At 40.5% G+C, this 20,145-nt stretch overlaps 1 protein-coding gene across 1 annotated transcript in view; it reads right to left on the bottom strand.

Annotated features, from left to right (window-relative positions):
• lepr (leptin receptor) overlaps positions 1-17,751 on the bottom strand; it is a 33,496-nt gene extending 15,745 nt beyond the window's left edge. Inside the window, exons 1-8 of the mRNA XM_069679733.1 lie at positions 17,546-17,751; positions 13,582-13,639; positions 10,712-10,764; positions 8,926-9,153; positions 6,371-6,497; positions 5,573-5,745; positions 1,984-2,132; positions 531-672 (exon numbers count right to left, since the gene is read on the bottom strand). Coding sequence (XP_069535834.1) covers positions 531-672; positions 1,984-2,132; positions 5,573-5,745; positions 6,371-6,497; positions 8,926-9,153; positions 10,712-10,764; positions 13,582-13,595 — 886 coding nt within the window. The 5' untranslated portion in view covers positions 13,596-13,639; positions 17,546-17,751. The remainder of the gene's footprint in view (positions 1-530; positions 673-1,983; positions 2,133-5,572; positions 5,746-6,370; positions 6,498-8,925; positions 9,154-10,711; positions 10,765-13,581; positions 13,640-17,545) is intronic.
• Positions 17,752-20,145: the final 2,394 nt, after the last annotated feature.

The raw sequence follows: 20,145 nt of genomic DNA on the forward strand, positions 1-20,145 counted from the left end.
ATAAGAGCTGCCAAAATAATGAGGCTGCCATTCATTTTGCAGGTATTTGGTCATTATATTGAGGATTGGACAAACTTAAACTTTGACATGATTATAGTGGAAAAGCCAGGTGATCAATAAAGTCATTAACATTCATCCTCTGGGCTCTAGGAATGTCTGTAAATATTTTTATGGCAATCCATCCAACAGTGGCTGAGATATTTCACTCTAGACCAAAGAGATGGACCAAGCTACTTACTGTCTCTGCACTGGCATGTGATGTCGGTTATTTTCTTCAAAATTAAAGAACTAGAAAAAAATCATTGTGAAAAGTGACCCTTCTGTAGGACACATGGATAGAGTCGGAATGAGGGAAGACAGAGTGGGGATGGCATGCAGCAAAGGGCCGAGGGTCGGAGTTGAACACGTGGCCGCTGCATCGAGGGCTGTGCCTCTGTACATTTAACCACTGAGCTAAACAGCTGCCTCTTTGTGTGTCTTTTTACTACTTTATTTATCAGTCTAAAATGTTGTAAAGGAATGGTTCTTACTGTCCAGGCTGATATGGTGAGGTTCACTCCAGTCGCTCCACAGAGGAGGCGTATGCAGGCCGGAGCAGCGAACCTGGACAGTGTACTTCAGTCTGGGCTTCAGGTCCAGAGACAACCTGGGCTCTCCACGTGCAGACACCACCTGGAGACAGCAGAGAGAGAGAGAGAGAGAGAGAGAGAGAGACGGTTAACAAACACACTAACACAAATCCAACTGACGTCAGGGTAGCTGGGTGTGTTCACACGTGAGAACGGTGACCTAATAAAATTCATCGTCACAACATGATTGTGGCTGCTGGTTCATGTTTATTAACGGTAACTGTTACCTGAACACAGCCACGATCGCACAATGTGTCTAGACACCTGCTGTTTCTGGCACTTCTCCTTGACAGTCTGTTTCAGGTGTCAAATTAAAGAACTCACTCTGTAGCCCTTCATAAAGTGTATCCACTGCAAAGTAGGATTGCATTTGTAATGTTTTTCTTTTATACAAATGTTTTAAACTTTTCCATGCTGTGATTTTACTTTGGACTAATCTGGACCCATGGCATATTTTTCATGTCTTCCTTGACATTATACTAAGACTTTAAGAGCCAAACTAATGAAAACCACTAGAACTATATTATATCAATCCGTCTATTAGAGTCTCAAACAGTGGATCCAAAGTCTCGCCCCTGGATGAATCATGGAGCTTCTGATCCACTGCTGAACACTGACTGCACTGTTGAATGTTAAGTACACTGTATGAGGCTGTTAAAACTCAACTGTCTCTGAGAAAGGCACACCTAAATAAACACAATGTCTCTGTAGTGGAAATTTGTGCTGCAAAAAAGCAACACTGCTGAAATGAAGCACAAATACAGTAAGTATGAGTTTGACTTACTGCACAAGTAGAACATGAGTCATTTTCCCTATAACATGTTTAAAATGTCATAACCGTCCCTCTATATATTCTTTAACACTTGATGGCCTACTCTACACACTGAGCTAAACCAGGGCCCCACAAACCCTTAATATTAAGTATCACTCTGCTGCAGAGGTTAGCGCTGTTGCCTCACAGCTACAAGGTTCCTAGTTCTGACCCAGATCGGACAAAGTGGGCCTTTCTGCGTGGAGTTTGCATGTTCTCCCCGTGCACTGTGGCTTCCCTCTTTCCTCCCACAGTCATGCTCGTCAGGTTAATTGGGGACTCTAAATTGCCTGTAGGTATGAGTTGCGGCTGTTTGTCTCTATGTGTCAGCCCTGTGGTTGCCTGGCGACCAGTCCAGGGTGTACCCTGCCTCTTGCCCAATGACAGCTGGGATAGGCTCCAGCCCCCTGTGACTGTGAACAGGTAAAACACTATAGATAATGGTTGGATGGATGTATGGATGGATGACTCTAAGTGGATACAGCAGCAAGCTCTTCCAGGGTACAACAGCTTTGTTATTATTTTACCAATGCTGAGTGTTACCTGCCAGGCTGGATGAGAGGTGTTGGAAGAGTATCGGACCTCGTATCTCAGGGGGTCGGTATCAAACTCTAATGGGTCGTCCCAGCGTAAAATCAGCTCTGCCTCAATGGTCTGGACGTGTGACAGGTTGACTGGAGGACCTGGTTTCACTGTAGAAGACAAAAGAGATCAATATATGTATATCAGAGGACAAATCACCTGCAATCATAACACCACTTTTCTCTGCTTTAATATCTTTTCTCTTTTATTCAAAGCTTACTAAATCCTGTGGATCATTACAATAAGTTTACATAAAATGAGAAGATTATTTTTGCTTTGTCTCATAAAATGTAAATCTGTAAAGGGATTTAAAGATCCACCGTGCAGCCTGAAGGTCACTTATTACTACCATCTATATGTTGTTTCTTAGTATTTATAGAGAGCGCATCTCTGAGAAAATGTGACATAACAGCCCTGTCCTTCTAAAGGTGACTTAAGCTGTTCATTCTCAGACAATAAAGATCAATACTCTCCTCGTTTTTATGCCAGGATTATCAATCCTGAATAAATGAATTGATCACACCTTGAGCTCAGAGTTGATGAAAAATATTGACAAAATATAACTTAATTTCTCTGCTGGGCATATATGTTAAATAAACTTCTCCTTTGGTCTTTACACATATATGAAGCTAACGCACCTAAATGTCATTGAGTGAATGCAGAGTGAAATAATCTGTGCGGTATATTGAGTTTAATATTTACATTGACGATAACGACCATTTCCGGTGTGTTTCAGAGGCGTAAACCAACACTTACATTTACTGTCATTTACTGAAGCGAGACAGGCGTAGCAGCCCAGATAAGTCCATCAATCAATCATGACAATTACAGAAAGAGATTATTGAGTCTCAGTAAACCACAAAGATGCCCTCTGGGTGAGAAGAGATTACTCAACATAATGAGTAATAGCTCAACTATGTTTTTTTCCAGACGACTCACACATCTGGGAAAATAAGGGCTTTTAATTCTCCTCTGAGGAGGTAATTTGAACATGTCGCTCTAGGAGAAGCACTATTGTTAGCCTCCCTTATATAAGTAAGGGATAATGTATAATGAGCAGGTTGTTTTGCGCAGGACCCTGGGGCAAAGCAGGACCCCTATTACACGGCTATTTACTTACGACATCAATTATTTGACACAATATATTGATTTGGAAATGATTTCTTTAATTTAAAAATCTTTTTCCTTCTGTTTTCCGTTTAAAAATAGTCAGCAACGGTTAACTAGCCTTCTAAAAATGAGCCAAGCTAATATTACTCTCCTTAAAATGAGCTTAGCTAGCTGTTTTTACTCACATTAAATGGAAACATTTCCTCTGATGGTGAAGTAAGACACAGCGAAGGGACCAATCAGCGCAGCACCTGATTGAGGCTTTCTGTCAGAGTGTGTTTACATTTTCTTCTTGATTTACCATCTATAAACACCGCCGTATCCCATACTGTGTTCCGTTTAATGTTTATTTCAAGTGCTGTCTTCAGTTTGGTAGATCTCTCTGTCGTAGCCTTCCGTTTTTGCATCGTTTAACCTTTATTGCTTTCTCGCCGCTATTTTTTATCTTTTCTTTTTTCCCCTCTGTAAAGAGACCGACGTTAAATTAACCGGACTTCTTATGGCGGCTTGATATGATTAGTTAGTCCTCCAATTGTGTGATTAGAGCCGCATCCGTAGCAACAGTCTGCTCTTCATAGCAACGGTCTGTTATCGAGAAATAACAGACCTCAGAACGTTGTAATTAACCAGAATCAAGTATTTAACATAGCCGTGTAAAAATAATAAATAACTGAGCATAGTATGGTGTCTTCAGCAAGCAGAGTGCAGCAACTACAGACACAGAGAGTTCTTTTTTTTTGATTGATCTGATTAATCAATAATGCCAATAAACGTCATCTGCATCCAGATTATAAACACACATTTTTAGACAGTATTCAGGCTTAAAGTGATTCCTTAACACCTTTCTGCACTGTCCTGTATCTGTTCATATGCCAATTACTACTGCGTTCAAACTCATATTACATGGAAATAATGGTTGAATGTGTGTTTGAATGGATACCAAAACATCCAGGACCACGTTTATGACACTACTGGGATATCCAGGGGGCAATAGACGGTAACACCTCAGTTTCTGCTCTGCTCTGTCAGTTTCACAGAAAGGTTCGGTTGAACAAACACTCCATGGAAAGTCCTTCTCTGTCACTGTGGAGACCTCAGAGCATGGACACACACTCACACACAGAGGAAGGTCATGGCCCAGCTACTCTCGGCTATTCCAGTCACGTCTGCCAATCACAACTGAATAAGAATCCTTGTCCTTATCCGTCCAGATTCATCTACTTGAAAGTGGACGCCTGAAAAAGTAGGTGTTTTAAAGAATGAGGAGCTCTGCATCATCTCCATACATGGCTGAATTTATTATTAGGGCTCTAATGCCAGTAACTAAGGAAAAAGTGAATGCTGGGAACTTGCCTTTTTTGATGCCTTACTGTAATGCACTTAAAACAGTGAAGAACGTAGTAACTCATAGGTGACGTCATGCTTAAACACTTAAAAACACCACCATGTATATTTTTATATCTAGTTGTCTTAAAGAGGGGGTATTATGCTGTTTCACCTTTTAAGACATATATATATATATATAATTTTACAATGTTGGATGTTCAGACTAAACGTGCGGTTTTAAATCTTAGGACACATGTCACACATAGAAATGTAGAATCTGTAACTCTGCTGCAGTATTCTGTGAGGCCTGGTGACTAAGGCAAATACATCTGTACAGTTGCAATAGATGATAAATGATAATTTTATGGTACAGAAAGCAAAATGAGCATATTTAATGACCCATCTTTCCTCACCTGGCCTCATTTACCAGTAATTTAATTTGCACTTTTCCAAACATTCGACCCCTACAGCACAGCCTTTAACCAAATTCAGCGGACCAAGAATCAAACTCGTTCCTGGTATCTCTGCCTCCGTCACAGGGGATTCTTCCTCCTTCTCTAATTAGTTTAAAACTGTGTGTGTAGCAAGAAGCCTTGGCGCTTTGATTCAGTGGATCAAAGACTTTATCATATTAGATGTAAACTTAAGGATGAATTCACTAGCTATGTTATTAATCTTAAGTCGGTAGTAGGCAATATTATTTAATTGTAATTTTAGTTGAAATAAAAACTTTTGACCATTGCATCTCACTTACAATATTCAATTTAAGGTTCCATTAAAAAATGTGTCTCCCTTTGTATATAGGTAAAAACTTAACCCCATCTGAATTGAACAACCAATCAGGATCAGCTTGTTGGATGAACTAAACTCGTATTACTTGTATTAAAACAAAAAACAAACAAGCTAGTGACGTGTGAAAGAAAATGAACCAGGTAAAGTAAAAGAAACGGTCTGATCATCACTTAAACCGAGCAAAATGCACACACACGTTTGGTGCCTCATTTCATGGGAGGTGCTTAGCAGTGATATGAGACAGCAGCGAGAGACGTTTTTTGTACTGCGTTACCTTTACATCAAACAAAGAATGACATACAACAAAAAATCCCTCTCTTACCAGGTCGAGCAGGAATTCGGAGTAGGACCGGTGGAGCTACGGCGTCGGAGATGCTGACAGTCACCAACATGACAGAGCTCGTTGTTGCTTCAAGAGGGACTGAACACGTGAAGGAATCCTCCGACTCCCAGACGACAGGGTTATACGATGCCGTATTTTCATCTTTCTGAGACCTGGGAAATGGATACAGAGAGATAATTAAATCAACAATACCTCAGTGAACACACAAAACATAATAACCAAAAATGAAAGGTGTAATCAAAACGTATTGCTATCTAAAACCCAAAAAGAAGAGAAAAGACAGCCACAACACGTAAAACGTTTTTGTGTCATTATTCTCTTTTTGAATATTGAATAATTATGAAGTTAGATAATAAAAATAAACCTTTTAAGCAGAAACATATCACACTAGGTTTCCTCTTTTCATCTGTTATGCAGATGCTATCCTACACAGATTTAAACCCGAAAAAGTTAGATTGTTTTAAATCTTTACTGTTAAGGAGCCTCTGATCATATGAAATTATCTTTATGAGCATGGATAAGAAGTCCTTTAATTCAGTCAGGAAGTGGCTTTCTTTTTCTCACCGCTTAAAATGCCTGGAGCCAATGTGATATCACAGAGCTTCCTCTCTGCTGATCAAAGTAAATAGCACAGACTCAACCCCCCACTGAGCAGTCGGGAAGGGTTCAGAACAAAACACACACATACACACACAAAGACTCATTCACACCCTCTGGATTAACTGGACATGGAAGAAACAGTAATAACATAATGAAAAGGTGTAGTCTCATACTCACAACAGACGCTGTAAGCTAACTGCCATGAGACCAGAACCCGGCGTGGTTGATGGTGCACCGCGAGACTGAAGGTCACATGTTAAATTTTCCCACTTTTCTATTCTGCACAGTATGTCCAAGCAGGTGCCTGACGAGAAATTACATTTGCATGTTAGTAACACGATACTTGACTGTGAACTTATGTGACCTTCTGAGAAACTAGCCAAGCTCTATATTCTGAGAACTAAGCATCTGCTAGGAATCTTAACTAAGTAAAATATCATAGCTTCAAGCAGAGATACAGCTTCAACGTGGTAGCCGTGGAGGGCAAAAAATGCTTAGATTTATCGTAGCTAAGTCAAATTATTCTTGGCAAATTTGTTTTTTTTAAATAAGTTTTTAGAAAAATAAATCAATTCACATTAAAGAACTTCTAGAAAAATCTTGTATCTACCAGAGAGTCTACAAACATGCTAACAGCTTTCTACGGCTGTAATAACACACAGTGATGCTTTGAGCTAAATGCTAACTTCAGCATGCTAACATACACATAACACCAATGCTAACATCTGATATTTAGCAGGTATAATGTTGACCAAAAAAAAACTTGTACAACACAAAGAGTCTTCCAACACGCTAATGGCTCCGTGAGGCTGTAATAAAGTACAGACATGAATTGAGTTAAATGCTAACTTCAGCTAGCTACAATGCTAATTATAACATGCTATTATGATAATGTTAAGCAGGTATAATGTTCACAACGTTCCACATCTTTATTAAGGTTCGTAACATGCTAACATTTACTTACTAGCCCTATACACACATTGATTGTGTTAAATGCTAACGTCAGCACGCTAACATACTGATGCTTAGCAGGTGTAATGTTCACCCAATTCACAAACTTAATTAAGCTACTTAGCATGCTAACATTTATTAATAAGCACTTACTAAATATGATGAGAATTAAAACAGTTTTGCTGTAGTAAAATAACAGCAGGCTAAGGTGTTAGAAGGAGGCTTTAGCAAGTAAGCTAATGTAAAGGTACAAAAGATGTTTATTAAATGAATATGGCTAAAAAGCAAACACGAACACTGGGGACCTTAGAGCTGAATAACACATTTGACTGTCGAAGGGCCTCATACAGCAGCCAGGAGGCACACTGCAGACCTTTAACTTTAATTATCTTTGTTTGGACATAAATCTGAAAGGTCTTAGCTAATCACCATCGATTTGAATGCGTCACGGAGCCGCAGAGATCGATGCAAACAAACAAATCCTCCTCACCTCCCTCATGTTGTCTCACCTCCATCTTCACCTCCACGCTGACAACATCAAGTGAGCACTTTAGAATTATGACTCACTTGAACTGGCCCCCGTTTGTTTTTTAATCTGAACAACCTCTGTACTTTCTGCTCTAGGTAGACAACAGTGGTGCTAAATAATTTCCTAGATAGAAGAGGTGAGAAACGGCTGGTTTGATTCTGTTGTGCAGATTGATAAAAGGGGAACCCTGTGAGCCAGACTATCTTGCGAATTGATCACAGCACATCAGGACAAGAGGCCGGGGAGGGACGTTAGCTGAAAAGCCATTAAAGTGTAATGAGCCTGTCAGCCTGATCTTTGGGGGCATCTCTATCAGTGACGTTTGGTGTACTGCAAGAAGAATTGTTAGGCTCTATCACGTCAACCCTGCTGTTTGTTCTAATGAGCAGGAGCCACATCACACTGCTACCCTGATGATACTTTGGATGACACATGTGTTTAATGTTATCTTGCAAACAGTTATGGAAGAGTTATGCTCATGTTCTCTAACACAGGGACAGATCTCTTTCATCTAAAGTCAAGGATAGTATAGCATGAAGTCATCAGCAAAGTCAAACACACATTTATCACATAAGTTTTGAGGCTTGTCCACAGGGGGCGCCAAAATCAACACAAACCGAAAATTCCTCACAGGTGCTTTAAGTCAACCGTACACAATGTTATTAACTTTGAATCTTGCTAGCATAGCGTTAGCTTTTTGGCTCATAGCTGAACCAAAGCATTCTATAAACTGAGCAGACAAGAAATATCTCATGAAGCCAAGCCGTAACTTAGATCAACTCTAGTTACTGGAGTAGAGAACAACATTTCCATTGCATTAGAACCCTATGGGATGGTAATTACTATTACAGGTAGATGTCAAACCCTCAGGCATTACCTTAGAGTTATGGCTTGTAAAACAAATTCACATTTTGGTAGCAAAATGCATAAAATCAAAACAATTAAAGATTAGTTCAATACTGTGTTGTATAGTTTCCAAGGGAAAGTTTCAATTGGGTCCTTGTACATCAATGTAGTTTTAATAAAATCATATCTCATCTCATCCAGACTGCATCTCAGACACGGGAACAGTTCTATGAATGAAACCTTATGAAAAAAAAAATCTGTTTTTATAATCTTTTAATCACTAACCTCCAGACTCATAGGAACATATTAGAAAGTAATTCAAGCCTGTTTAATATTCTTTTTTTTTAAATTGTCCTTCTGACGACATGTATCAGGTGAACAATGCCAGTGTGAATCTAACTCTTACCTCCTGAAGGCTCATGAGGACGTAATTGGCTTGTCAAGCTCTTGAAGTTGCAGCGACGATTGCGTAGGAGGTTTGATTCAGATCGGTTTGTCTTCTGTGCTTGCGTGTCATCTCCCTCTGCAGTGAGGTGGGCTGCAGGTGAGTCACAGCACAGCTCATCCTGCCACGGGAGGTCCAGGGCACCTGAGCGGAGAGACGCCCCCTCGTCGGGCTCCGTACACTGAACACCTGCGCAAAGAGAGGCAGGGAAGTTAACTCACACATGGACAGGAAAAATAAAACTGAGAGTATATTTTGTAGTCTTTTTATGATTTTCTTTTTTTTCATTGAAACAAATGGTTGCATGAAAGTTGGAGTTTCTTTCAAAGTTTTCTTCCCTAAGTATACTCCAAGTCTCCTTATAAGCTAAGTTTTGAATCCACTCATAATCAGGTATTTATAGAGTAAAAGGACCAAAGTGCAGGACTAATGGTAAAGACAACAAGGAAGGGTTAAGGTGCGGGCCATTGTGGGACATCTCTTAGTTGTGTTTAACACCTCTTTCTTCCCCTCAGACATCATGCATGTATTTTGTTTATTCTACAGCAAGACAACAGGGACCAGCCGTTTGTGTCTCAGGACAAGAGCATGGACAGGCTTTGACAGTGCACGCCTGAAGTGCTATTGATCCAGCCCTGGTGAAAGTCTCCATGTTCTATGTGATGTGGTTTTCATTTTTTGCAGGTTTGATTACAGGAGGTGCACAAGGGAAATCTGTCCGCCACTATAAAACATATGATGAAGTCGAGTGCAAACACTGATCTGAGGCTGCTGTGTCCTGTGTGTCTGGGGATTATGTGGATTTACACGTTGTGGCCAGAGTTACTACTCCTAAACCTGAGAACTACAGAAGCAGCAATGTCAGTTCAAGCTTATATTTAACTTAAAGATAGAATCTGGAAGTTCTCAGTTTCATTGTATTTGGCGCCACCTATGGCGATAAATGGCAATTGCAGGAGCAGACTTCCCAGATAACCAGACATCTGCGGTTGGCTCCTTTTGTTTTCCTCGCTGACGGTCGCTTTCCTTTTTAGACTGTTTGCCTTCATCTAAGCGTCGAATTTGTTTCTTTTTCTTTGGATTTTCACTTATTTTTGGAAGTTGTATCTGTAGTCATCCATCTTTTCTTTGTTTGTTCAGCCATAATAGATTACTGTTTACTCGCAACACTTGCAGAGACCGGAAAAGCAGCCGCTTAGCTCCGCCTAACCACTGCTGGGTGATGGAAAACACGTCAATAACTGGGTGCCGCTTGTGATTTTTTTTCCGTGAATGTTGCCAAAGACGCCCAGTCCATATAAAAATACTATATACTGCAAATGCAAAGGCTTTCATCAGTGGGCTATAGGCTCAATCACCATTGTGTTACCTCATTCAGCGATAGATAGAGACTTAACAGACATTTATTTACAAGAAAATCTTCAAGATTATCACTTTAAAGTGCAACCAACAGTTGTGGAAAAACTATTATTTCAGGATTTCATGACTAATATCTACTTTCTAGAGGGAAATCTTGACAGTCTTACAAATGATTTTTATCCAGAATTACACCTACACGCTACCAGGACCAGGACTGCATGATTCATCTTAACTTAACTGCCTAGGGGACAGATATTAGCCAACAGCGCTGCTGCATGAATAATATAACACAGGCTTTACACAGATATTTTTCATAAAAGAAAACAAACACAAGGTGGAAGAAGGCTTTGTACAAGCCTAGAGGTCACTTGTGGGAGGTTGGACTCACCGTGGGACACCAAGACAATATGCACCAGGACTGTCAACATCACAGACAGAACCCTGTAGTGAAACAGAGACAGAGGAGAAGTGACGGAGGGATGGAAAGTGAGAAAGAACATGTGAGATTGCAGCTGTATAAAGACTAAAAAAAACAAAGAGAAAGATATTAAAATTGGGATCTTCGGGGTTTTAGTGAATTCTCATTAAGAATTTAGTCAGGAAGGAAAGCAGGTTCTGCAGGTTATGCATTACACCACAGTCCACGCCTGATGACATCAACGACTGATTGATTTACTATCACTTACTATGGAAACAAAAGAAACGGTGTCATGGGAGAGCAGTGGGAGGTGTAGGCATGACTGCCCTCGCAGTGCCAGGGACATTGAATTTGACACAGTTACGCAAAACAGTGGAAGAACTGGCGGACCTACTTCTCTACACTGGTAATGACTCATCTGGCATCTCTGCTGTGAGGAGTTGTGACAAAAGACGCTGGCTCAGTAGTTCACATTAACAGCTTTTCAGTACAGTGGCTCTAAGTAGAGTTGAGTGATGCTCGGGTTTCTTTCTAAGCAGCTGTTCCTAATGTCTGTGCCCTGACATGTGCCTCTGTGAAACCTGCTCCATTAACTTTTTAACAACAACAAATCAGCTAAATTATATTTAGACTATCAATTATATAAAAAATAACCTACATACATAGTGATACTGTTTAAGCTTGGTCTCTTTTTTTCTGTATAGGTTTGGTCAAGTTTAAATTTGTTCCACTACTTGGAGTGGCTTTCACCCTTTTATTACGTTTAACCATATATATACACCAAAGGGCACTATCACATGAATATATCATATTATTTGGGGCCTCTTAACTTAAATATGTAAATCAAAGTTCATTATTTTCTCTACAATCTTTCTACTTTCTTTCTTCACAAACCTCTAGTCGGGAATCTGTGCCCTTGAGTAATAGACGAACTTGTGTTGTAGCCTAAAGTGAATTAGCTGCCCTGTTTGGAGTTGAATCCAAGCGGCAAACTCCTGTGTTAAAAGATGAAGCCAATGCTGCAGTTCTTTGAATGTGGAATATTTCTAGAAGGTATATTGTGCTCGTACCTGGCTTGTTAGCCTGTTCAGTGTTTATCATACATTTATTTAATTGTCAGCCAGTGCATAGGAGTCAGGAGTTGCTTTTCCCCGGAAAGATTAAGGCGTACTGGTTATTTTACGTTTCCCGATACATGTCGTTCACCTGCCGCTATCTCACCGGGTGAGTGAACGGCGAGTCCACTACTTCTTTAGTCTGATAAATAAACACCTGCAGTCCAGTGACGTGCGGTCAGGAGAGGCAGGGGAGGCAGAGCCTCACCTGTCATCATAAATAAAATATATAATAAACAGATAAATTAAATGGTTATATTTATCAAATGGTTTGAACTATAAACTGATTTTCCATTTAACTTAAACAATTTGGATCGTTTTTTATTAAAAATCGCTGAATTTTCACATTTCCGTTCAAATACGGGGAAGAGACGCACAGTGAGGCAGCAGCAAGCTGAGCCTCACTTTGGATTGCGCAATCCCTCACAAACTGTGCTCTGCCATGCAATGAGAGCGTGTTACTGTCTCTCTGTATGTCGCCAATAAAACACTTTCAAACACTTTTAATATATGCCCCCCTGGCTTTCCATAGTTTAGCTGATGTATATAATATATGTGTGTAACCTGTTTAGTGTGCTCAGCGATCTTACAACGGCAGTGAAGAGGCACTGGGTGAGGCAGGCAGTTTTCTTGCCTCAACGTAGGGGGCGCTGGTGAGCCCAGAAATGTTTATGCTACTCCGCAGCTGCAGAGTAAGTGGCAGGTCAGTGGCAGGTCAGTGGCAGCTGCCTCAGACACCGGCAACTGGAGTGGAAGGCAGGAAGCAGGAAGTGCCACTACTCGCTGCCGCTGCCACGAATTGAGCCAGCCCTTGCTGTCAAATGGTGAATAATCTACTCTGTTGTTGGGTTCATATATTTGATTCATTATTTTGATTATTATACATCTGATTCTGATGGAGTCAGTGCCTCACCAGCCATGAACCTCACCGCACGTCACTGCTGCAGTCAGTCTGCGTCACAAACAGAATCTCCTCTGTGGGAAAGTTAAACTAGCTCATTCACAAGCGAATGGATCAGACACAGGCGTCCATATTTCGGTTTCATTTACGCAGTCGAGAACCCAATGGGTGTCGTCACGGTGGCTACGTCCATTACTTATATAGTCTATGAATGAATCTCACTTGCAAACCCATGCAATAAAGGACTTTAATTTTAACATTTTGATGCAGCTTTTTACGAAATAAGTCCAGAACCTCCTGCAGAACCTCCTCGCACACAATATGAAAATGCCATTGAAACAAAGTTTCTATGTAATAAAAATGTGTGTGTTATTATCACAATAAAACCCAGGTATTAAAGATTCTTGGGCATATTTTCACCTGCAAATTACTAAAACCTTATTTGCTGCTCAGTGCTGTTATCAGCTGCTCCAACATTAATCTTTAACTCCGCTGCAACAAGTCATTTTCTCATTAAAGTGTGTCCCTGAAATCCTCTTAAAACATAATCTCTGCAAAAGTTTCCCGGCTGCAAAGAAAAATAATTCCGCTTTTACTATGTTTGTTTTGGTAATAATGCAAGAACCACTTTTGAATCCAACCTTTGCAGGTCGGACAATGTGAGTGTTCTACCCAAACCTTTGTCGCGAGCAGTTTTAGTGTTTTAAGGCTGAAAAACATCCTGCATCCATCTGAGGTGGTAATAACAAACTGATCGATCCAATTGCAATTTAACAACTGCCTCCGTGATATAAGATTATTAGTGTATAAAGTGCAATACTTACATTGTTGTGGTCATAGCGTGAGCATGGCCTGGCTTGTCTTCTGCTGGGATGAATCTCACTGAGGAGAGACAGAGAGAGAGAAGGTTTTCAGAGGTGATCACACAGAAGGATTCAAAGCAGCCTGGGGCAAGTACGTCAAACTTGCCTCCTGAAGGACAAAGACCTGTGCCGTGGTTGGAATAAATGGGGGGAAATCACATTAGGGAGCAGGATTTTTGCTTCAATACTTTAAATTCTTGGCAACGGTTGAACCAGACGGACTGCAAAGGCAATTTTGAAGCTAAAAAAAACAGCTCAGGATTTCCCAGACACATCGTATTTCAGAGGCAGATCTCTCCCTGATAGGAGCAGCCTCTCGCTCTCTGACTTCACTGATAAAACACTCCACATCTGCTGTTCATTCATGTGAAAAGCATATTCTGCCACCAAGCACAAGGAAGTACTCATGCAGTGAAATCTTCATTTTCTCTAGAGAATATCAAAATATGCCAGAATTATTCCCACAGCAACAACCCACAGTTACAACAAGTTTTAAGTCCAATCTTTTGTTTTTCATGACATTTCTGTGATGATTTCTTCCCAAACATGTTTCCCCTTACTAATTCATTCTGTGCTTTTATTTCTATGGACGCGTCCCCCCTCATTAGGAAGCCCTCTGCCGCTTGTCTCGGTGCGACACCAGAGCAGAAAGGCAATAAATGAATACAGTGTAGCTGTGCACAAGCGAGTGAGTCTGCCTATTAATGTAATGAAATGGTGGACGAGTAAACACAGCATGTAGTGAAAAACAAGCTCAAGTGTGTGTGTGTGTGTTCATGCCAGGAACTGTGTGTTCAGGCACAGAGTCTGTGTGTAATAAGGTGATCATTTGCTAATCAATCTGTAAATGTGTTCTCAATGGTGTCAATGTTTAGAAGAATCTGTTACAGTCTTCTGGAAACAAACACTCTTTATAATGAATTCCAGGATACGACATCATGAGCATGAGTAGGAACAGGACGACAAAACAGTCCCTAAATGTATTTAAACACATCTGTTCCCCACACACAGCACACACCTGTCATCACATCCAGCTGATCAAAACAAAGCTTCAGCATCAGCAGCTCCTGAGACGAGTACTGACCTGAGTGGCGCTCTGTGTTATAGCACTATAGAAGAATAATTGGACCTCATTACCTCGGGTGTTTCTTTAAACTTTTTAAACCATTGTGGAAGTAAAAAGTACAAAGCCAAGTTGGTATTCTGCATTTAAACGCATTTCAAACTTGTTTTTGCAGGTTCAAGGAGATGGAGAAAGATGAGAGAAATGTCAATACTAGCCTCGGGCTGCAGTAAAAGTTCACACCCAATAGTGTTTGCACGTCAGAGAGAAAGAAGCAGCATCCTGAGATCCTTGTTTGCACAAAAACATTTGGCCTCCATCCCATCCAAACAATGCGTGAGTAATATGGATAAATTCCTCCATCACATACGATCTCCTGTTATAATAACAACATGATACGATTTCTGATAAATACATTGAGACGCTGTTTATGGATCACATAACCACATATTTTTCATTCATTCAATACCTGACGAATCCAGGTACATTTTCACACAGATGCCAACAATAAATTACTCAAAAATCCAACATTGCCAGGAAGTAATCCTGCTCAGCGATTTGAATCACTGCCAACAAATGTTAAATCCAATCAGAGATGGTAATAGGATAACTGTCACAGTATAAACAGATCATCCCACAGTATATACCATCATGTCACTGAAGCCTCAGAAAGACAAATCAACAGACTACTAAATACAGAAATGTCACTACATTTTAATGCATTTGCTTATCGTGTTATATGGATTGGGATAGGATTTAATGCTTAGCAAGAGTCCACTGATTAAGTAGATACTAAGCCAAACATTAGAGTGACATAAGAGGCTATTTAAAATCATCCACTTCTCAGATTTGATCATGTGGAGTGGAGTACTGAGATCTTTCAAGAAGTAGAAGTAGCAAAACTACTACAGTGTTACAAGTCAAAGTCCTGCATTCAAAGTGTTATTTGAGTAAAACAACATAAGTACGGAAGCCCGTAGCGGACACACATCCATACATTTTATTTACTCCGATTTCCCATGATAACGAGCTATTTCTGGTTGTTTTCCTTGAGATCTCGACTATCTATCTACGTTATCACGAGAGACGCGGCACCACTGTCACGTCAGGGGATCATAACTTGTATCCCAGAGTTGCAAAGGCACAAGTCGAACATATACCCCTTTCCCACTGAAATTTCGCGTGCTGACGCGGGTTTTTCAGACCCGGGAAGACCCACTTATAAATGCAGATTGTCTAAGTTCCCATTGCCAGTGGAGTATACTCCTGTCGGTCTCTTTTCTGCAGCGTCACGGTCTGATGTCACAAACACGCCAGAGGCAGGATTGGTAAACAGTGAAGATGTTACGGTGGTTAGGTCTCAGTCTGTTTATAAAACTCAGCGCCAACAAATTTGGAACGATGTTCGAGCGCTGCTTGGACGGAGACGGGCGGAATTTGCAGCTGAGATGACAAGGAGTCGCAGAAGTTAGCGACGGAGCATAGCATCGTGCCGGAAAGGGGGCGGAGATTAGCGTGTCAACACGGGTTTTGTGTTCCCATCAATGCCGATCAAAGCCGAGGTGATAATTACCCGGGTCTACTGAAGACTCATTTGACCCGGGTCTTTGTAACCTTTCCCACTAAGCAAAGAAGCCAGGTGTTAGCGGGTTTTTTGACCCGTGGTAAAGCGGCTATAGAAACAGACTTAACTTACCTCATTATGTGTGGGCAATGGCAGCATGGCATGTGGTGGTCTGTAATATCACAGTGACCAGATTGGTGGTTTGTTTCCTAGATCGCCGGAAAACCAGCTTTGTTTTAACAAGATAACGAGAAAAATAAGTTGAGATCTCAAGAAAACGACCAGGGATTAGTCGTTTTCATGGGAAAAAGGAGTAAATATAATGGATGCTTGTCAGCTAAGGGCTTCCGTACATAAGAATTAGCATAATAATACACCTTATTCTGAAATGGACCATTCTGCATAATTGCAACTTTTACTTCTGGCTCAATTTAAGGTGTATTATTATTTAATCATATACAGCGCCTACGTTTTCAACCCCCAGGACTATTTGTGCTCATTACTGTTTACCATTAAGTTCTGCAGGTGAGATGTTGAACAGCTGATGCCTATCTCTGAGCTGCACACACAGGTAGAAGCACGCACAACCTGCAATGATAGCTGTCCCTGTTTTCCTAATAAATAAGTTGTTGCAATCTTGGCTCCTACTTCCTCTTCGTCTTCTTTGGAAACTGTTGGACTAGAACAAAACAACCACTTGAAACTATTTTTCCACATGTAAGGGAAGCTCTGCCCCTCTGCTCCTCCAACTATTCATCCAGGTCTGACTCACTGCCTGCCAGCACCAAGCTGCTCAGTCTGCACAGAGGCGCGCTGGGGCTTGTTTCCCCTAGCAGAGCAGCAGCAGCAGCAGCGGCGGTAGCTTACATGCGACAAGTTAGCTTTTCTGAATAGTGGCTATAGTGCTGTTCTGTTTCACGTGATGTTTTCCCAATTATTGCACACGAGAAGACACTATAATGAAGTGTAGGCATAGTTATTAAAAAGATATATTTCTCAATAGAAAATAGTAGCATATACAAATAAAAAATACATCAAAAGACAATATTGGGATAAGTAAAACATAAAACTCTATCTCTCCCTTTATCTATCTATCCTAATAGAAATGAAAGGAAGCTAAATACATCAGGAGTGAAAAACACTGAAGTTGTCAGTTTGACACAGGTGGGTGAGCAATTCCCCACATCTGTGTGAAAGAGACAAGAGTTTGAAAGGTCACAAACGCGACCACAAAAACATCCAATGGGTTTATTAAAGTAGTAAAAACAGAATTAAACATATTAAGACTATTTCCTTACATTGCTACTTTGAATTGCCTCTGGTTTCCCGTCCGGGTTTTTTTTCTTTTGTCCAAGTCAGGAGTTACTCCAGGTGAGTTTAAATCCAGCACGCGCCCCTGTCAGAGTTAACCGTCCATGCTTGAGTCTGACTTCAGTCTGATTTCACAAACAGACGGACTTGTTTCCGCTCTCTCACGCCGCTGCAGCTGCTGCTGTTTCATACAGACGAGTCTCCCGGCGTACAGAAGTGACTGAGGACTGAAGCTTAGACAGAGGAAGAAGAGGGAGAGGCTAGGTCATACACAAAGCGCCAAGCCCACCGTGATGCGTTCAAGCGCTGCTCCGGAAATCCTACTACTTATGATGTCAGCGCACTTGAAACAAGATTTTTTTCGGGAAAAAACAAAAACAACACTAGTAGAGGTGTGCAACAAAGACAATTTACTCAGTTGCCTACTGTACTTTAGTACGAATATGAGTTGCTTTCACTGCATGTCTGTACTTTCATCTAAATACTTGTTCTACTTTATGCACCACTACCCACTCACACACCCACTCACACACAATTTTTGATTAAAATATTTATGAATAAAACTTGTAAAAACTGTTATACATATTTACAGAGACATACACCAATCTGATTTATATTTATATATATATATATTCATATTTAGAATTAACGTAAGGCGGCAATGCACCAAATAAGCTGGATGCCAACCGCCCGTAAAACAAGAAGAAGAACAACAACAACAACGAAGAAGAAGAATTTACGTAATGACGTTGTGTGACGCGAGTTACAATGACCATTGAACTTCGCTGTTTGTTGACTTTGTTAATGTGGGACAACATGGACATCCGTTACTTTAACAATTTATTGTCTAAGAGTTACTAAGAGTGTAGAACCGTTTCAGCGAAATACAATAAGTTAACGTGCTAATCAGCTGATTACGGACGTTGTACTTTTGTTGTCGAGAAGAAAGGAGGAAAGTGGACGACCAGTCGCGACAATCACAGACGGCTTATTCCCAGCGTTAGGGATGCTCACGCGATGGAGGACAAAGACGAGGACTGTCAGACCGACCTGCATTAATAATGTAAGTTAGCATCTTGTGATAAAAGTATGCTACCTGTGTCGTGCTGTGTGCCTCGGGCTAAAGTTAGCCACAGCTAGCGGATAGCTGCTCGATAGCTGGAGCTGTGTATTGCTGTTTCCACAGTAGTGTTGGATGATTCTGCTTTAGCCTTACTATATTTAACTCCACCCAGTGCTGCAGTCCCTTTGCTCACAGCTGAAGAATTTTGTAAATTCATTGGCTCTTTTAAGTTAGCATCGTGAACTGAAAGTAAGCTACTTCTGTCATGTGCTGTTTGCCTCGGGCTATGTGAACCACAGCTGACAGGTTGCTACAAGCCAGCTGGAGTTTTTTTATCGCTGTCTATCTGATATAGGATTTTTCATATCTCAATAAAGATATATATCAGGATATAGCATGCTTTCTGATAATTTAACAACTAATTAGTCCATATGTAATAACCACATGGAAAAACCTATTTTTGGATAATCCTGTGTGAATTGAGTTTTCGTTTTCGCTTGGGTTGATCCAAATGATTGTATATATAGATGGACAACACATCTCCATCTGCTCTCATTGTACAAAATTGATGCCAAAACAGCCCCTGCGCTGCCATCTTGCGATTTTGACGTCATATGGAACCAGAGAATGCCACTTGTCAGAAAAATGAACACTTGGACGTGAATCAGCATGATAATAACTAGCTATAATGACAGAAACCATGTGTGAGAGAAATTTATCGGGCATGTATTTTGATTTTATAGTTTGACTCATGTCCCACCTGTTAACATGGAGGACGTTTAGTAACGCCCTTTTCTATTGTATATTATATAATATAATGTGATAAGCGGTACAGATAATGGATGACTGGATGATGTTGATGCTTCAAGAATCATTAATACCTGCTGTTAACTATCCAGCTACTATAATTAAACTAATCACGATGTATTGTGATGGATTAAGCTTCCCCGCAGTATGTGACGTATTGAAGTAATACCCACCTTTACCATTTACAACATCAACCTTAATCCCACCAACATATTTAACATAAAATGATTTCCAAGTGTGGTCCCTGGGGACCAAGAACGAATGTAAAAAACAACCATTATAGCAAAACTTTAACCAGTTTCTTCTCAGAACATTTTTATCAATGTAACTCACATCATTACAGATAGAAATGGACATATACAAACTGGTTTCCAGTCTACAACAGGGCTAACACAGGATGATGAAAACATAGCGTGTGTTTGTTCAATCAAGTTTTTGTTGTGTCTCTAGAACAGTGTCTGTTTATCTGTCATGGTCAAAAAATGTTGCTCCCTACACTTACGAAATATCTCTGTGGACCAGCAACGCCCCCTCTTGATTTATTTTTCTCAAGAAGCATTTTTTAACAATATGTTTGTCTGCAGCTGTGAACATTAATCTGTTGCAGTTGTTTTACTATTTAGGATTAAGAAACACAGTGGCTTACTTACAGACACTCATAGAGTCGATTTTCCCCCTCAAATAAAACTTTTGGTACAAGAATGATCTGTTTCCAAC

The sequence above is a fragment of the Semicossyphus pulcher genome, unplaced genomic scaffold (assembly GCF_022749685.1).
Source record: "Semicossyphus pulcher isolate SPU_LCO1_2020_fin unplaced genomic scaffold, fSemPul1.0.p SCAF_4, whole genome shotgun sequence".
Taxonomy (NCBI): domain Eukaryota; kingdom Metazoa; phylum Chordata; class Actinopteri; order Labriformes; family Labridae; genus Semicossyphus; species Semicossyphus pulcher.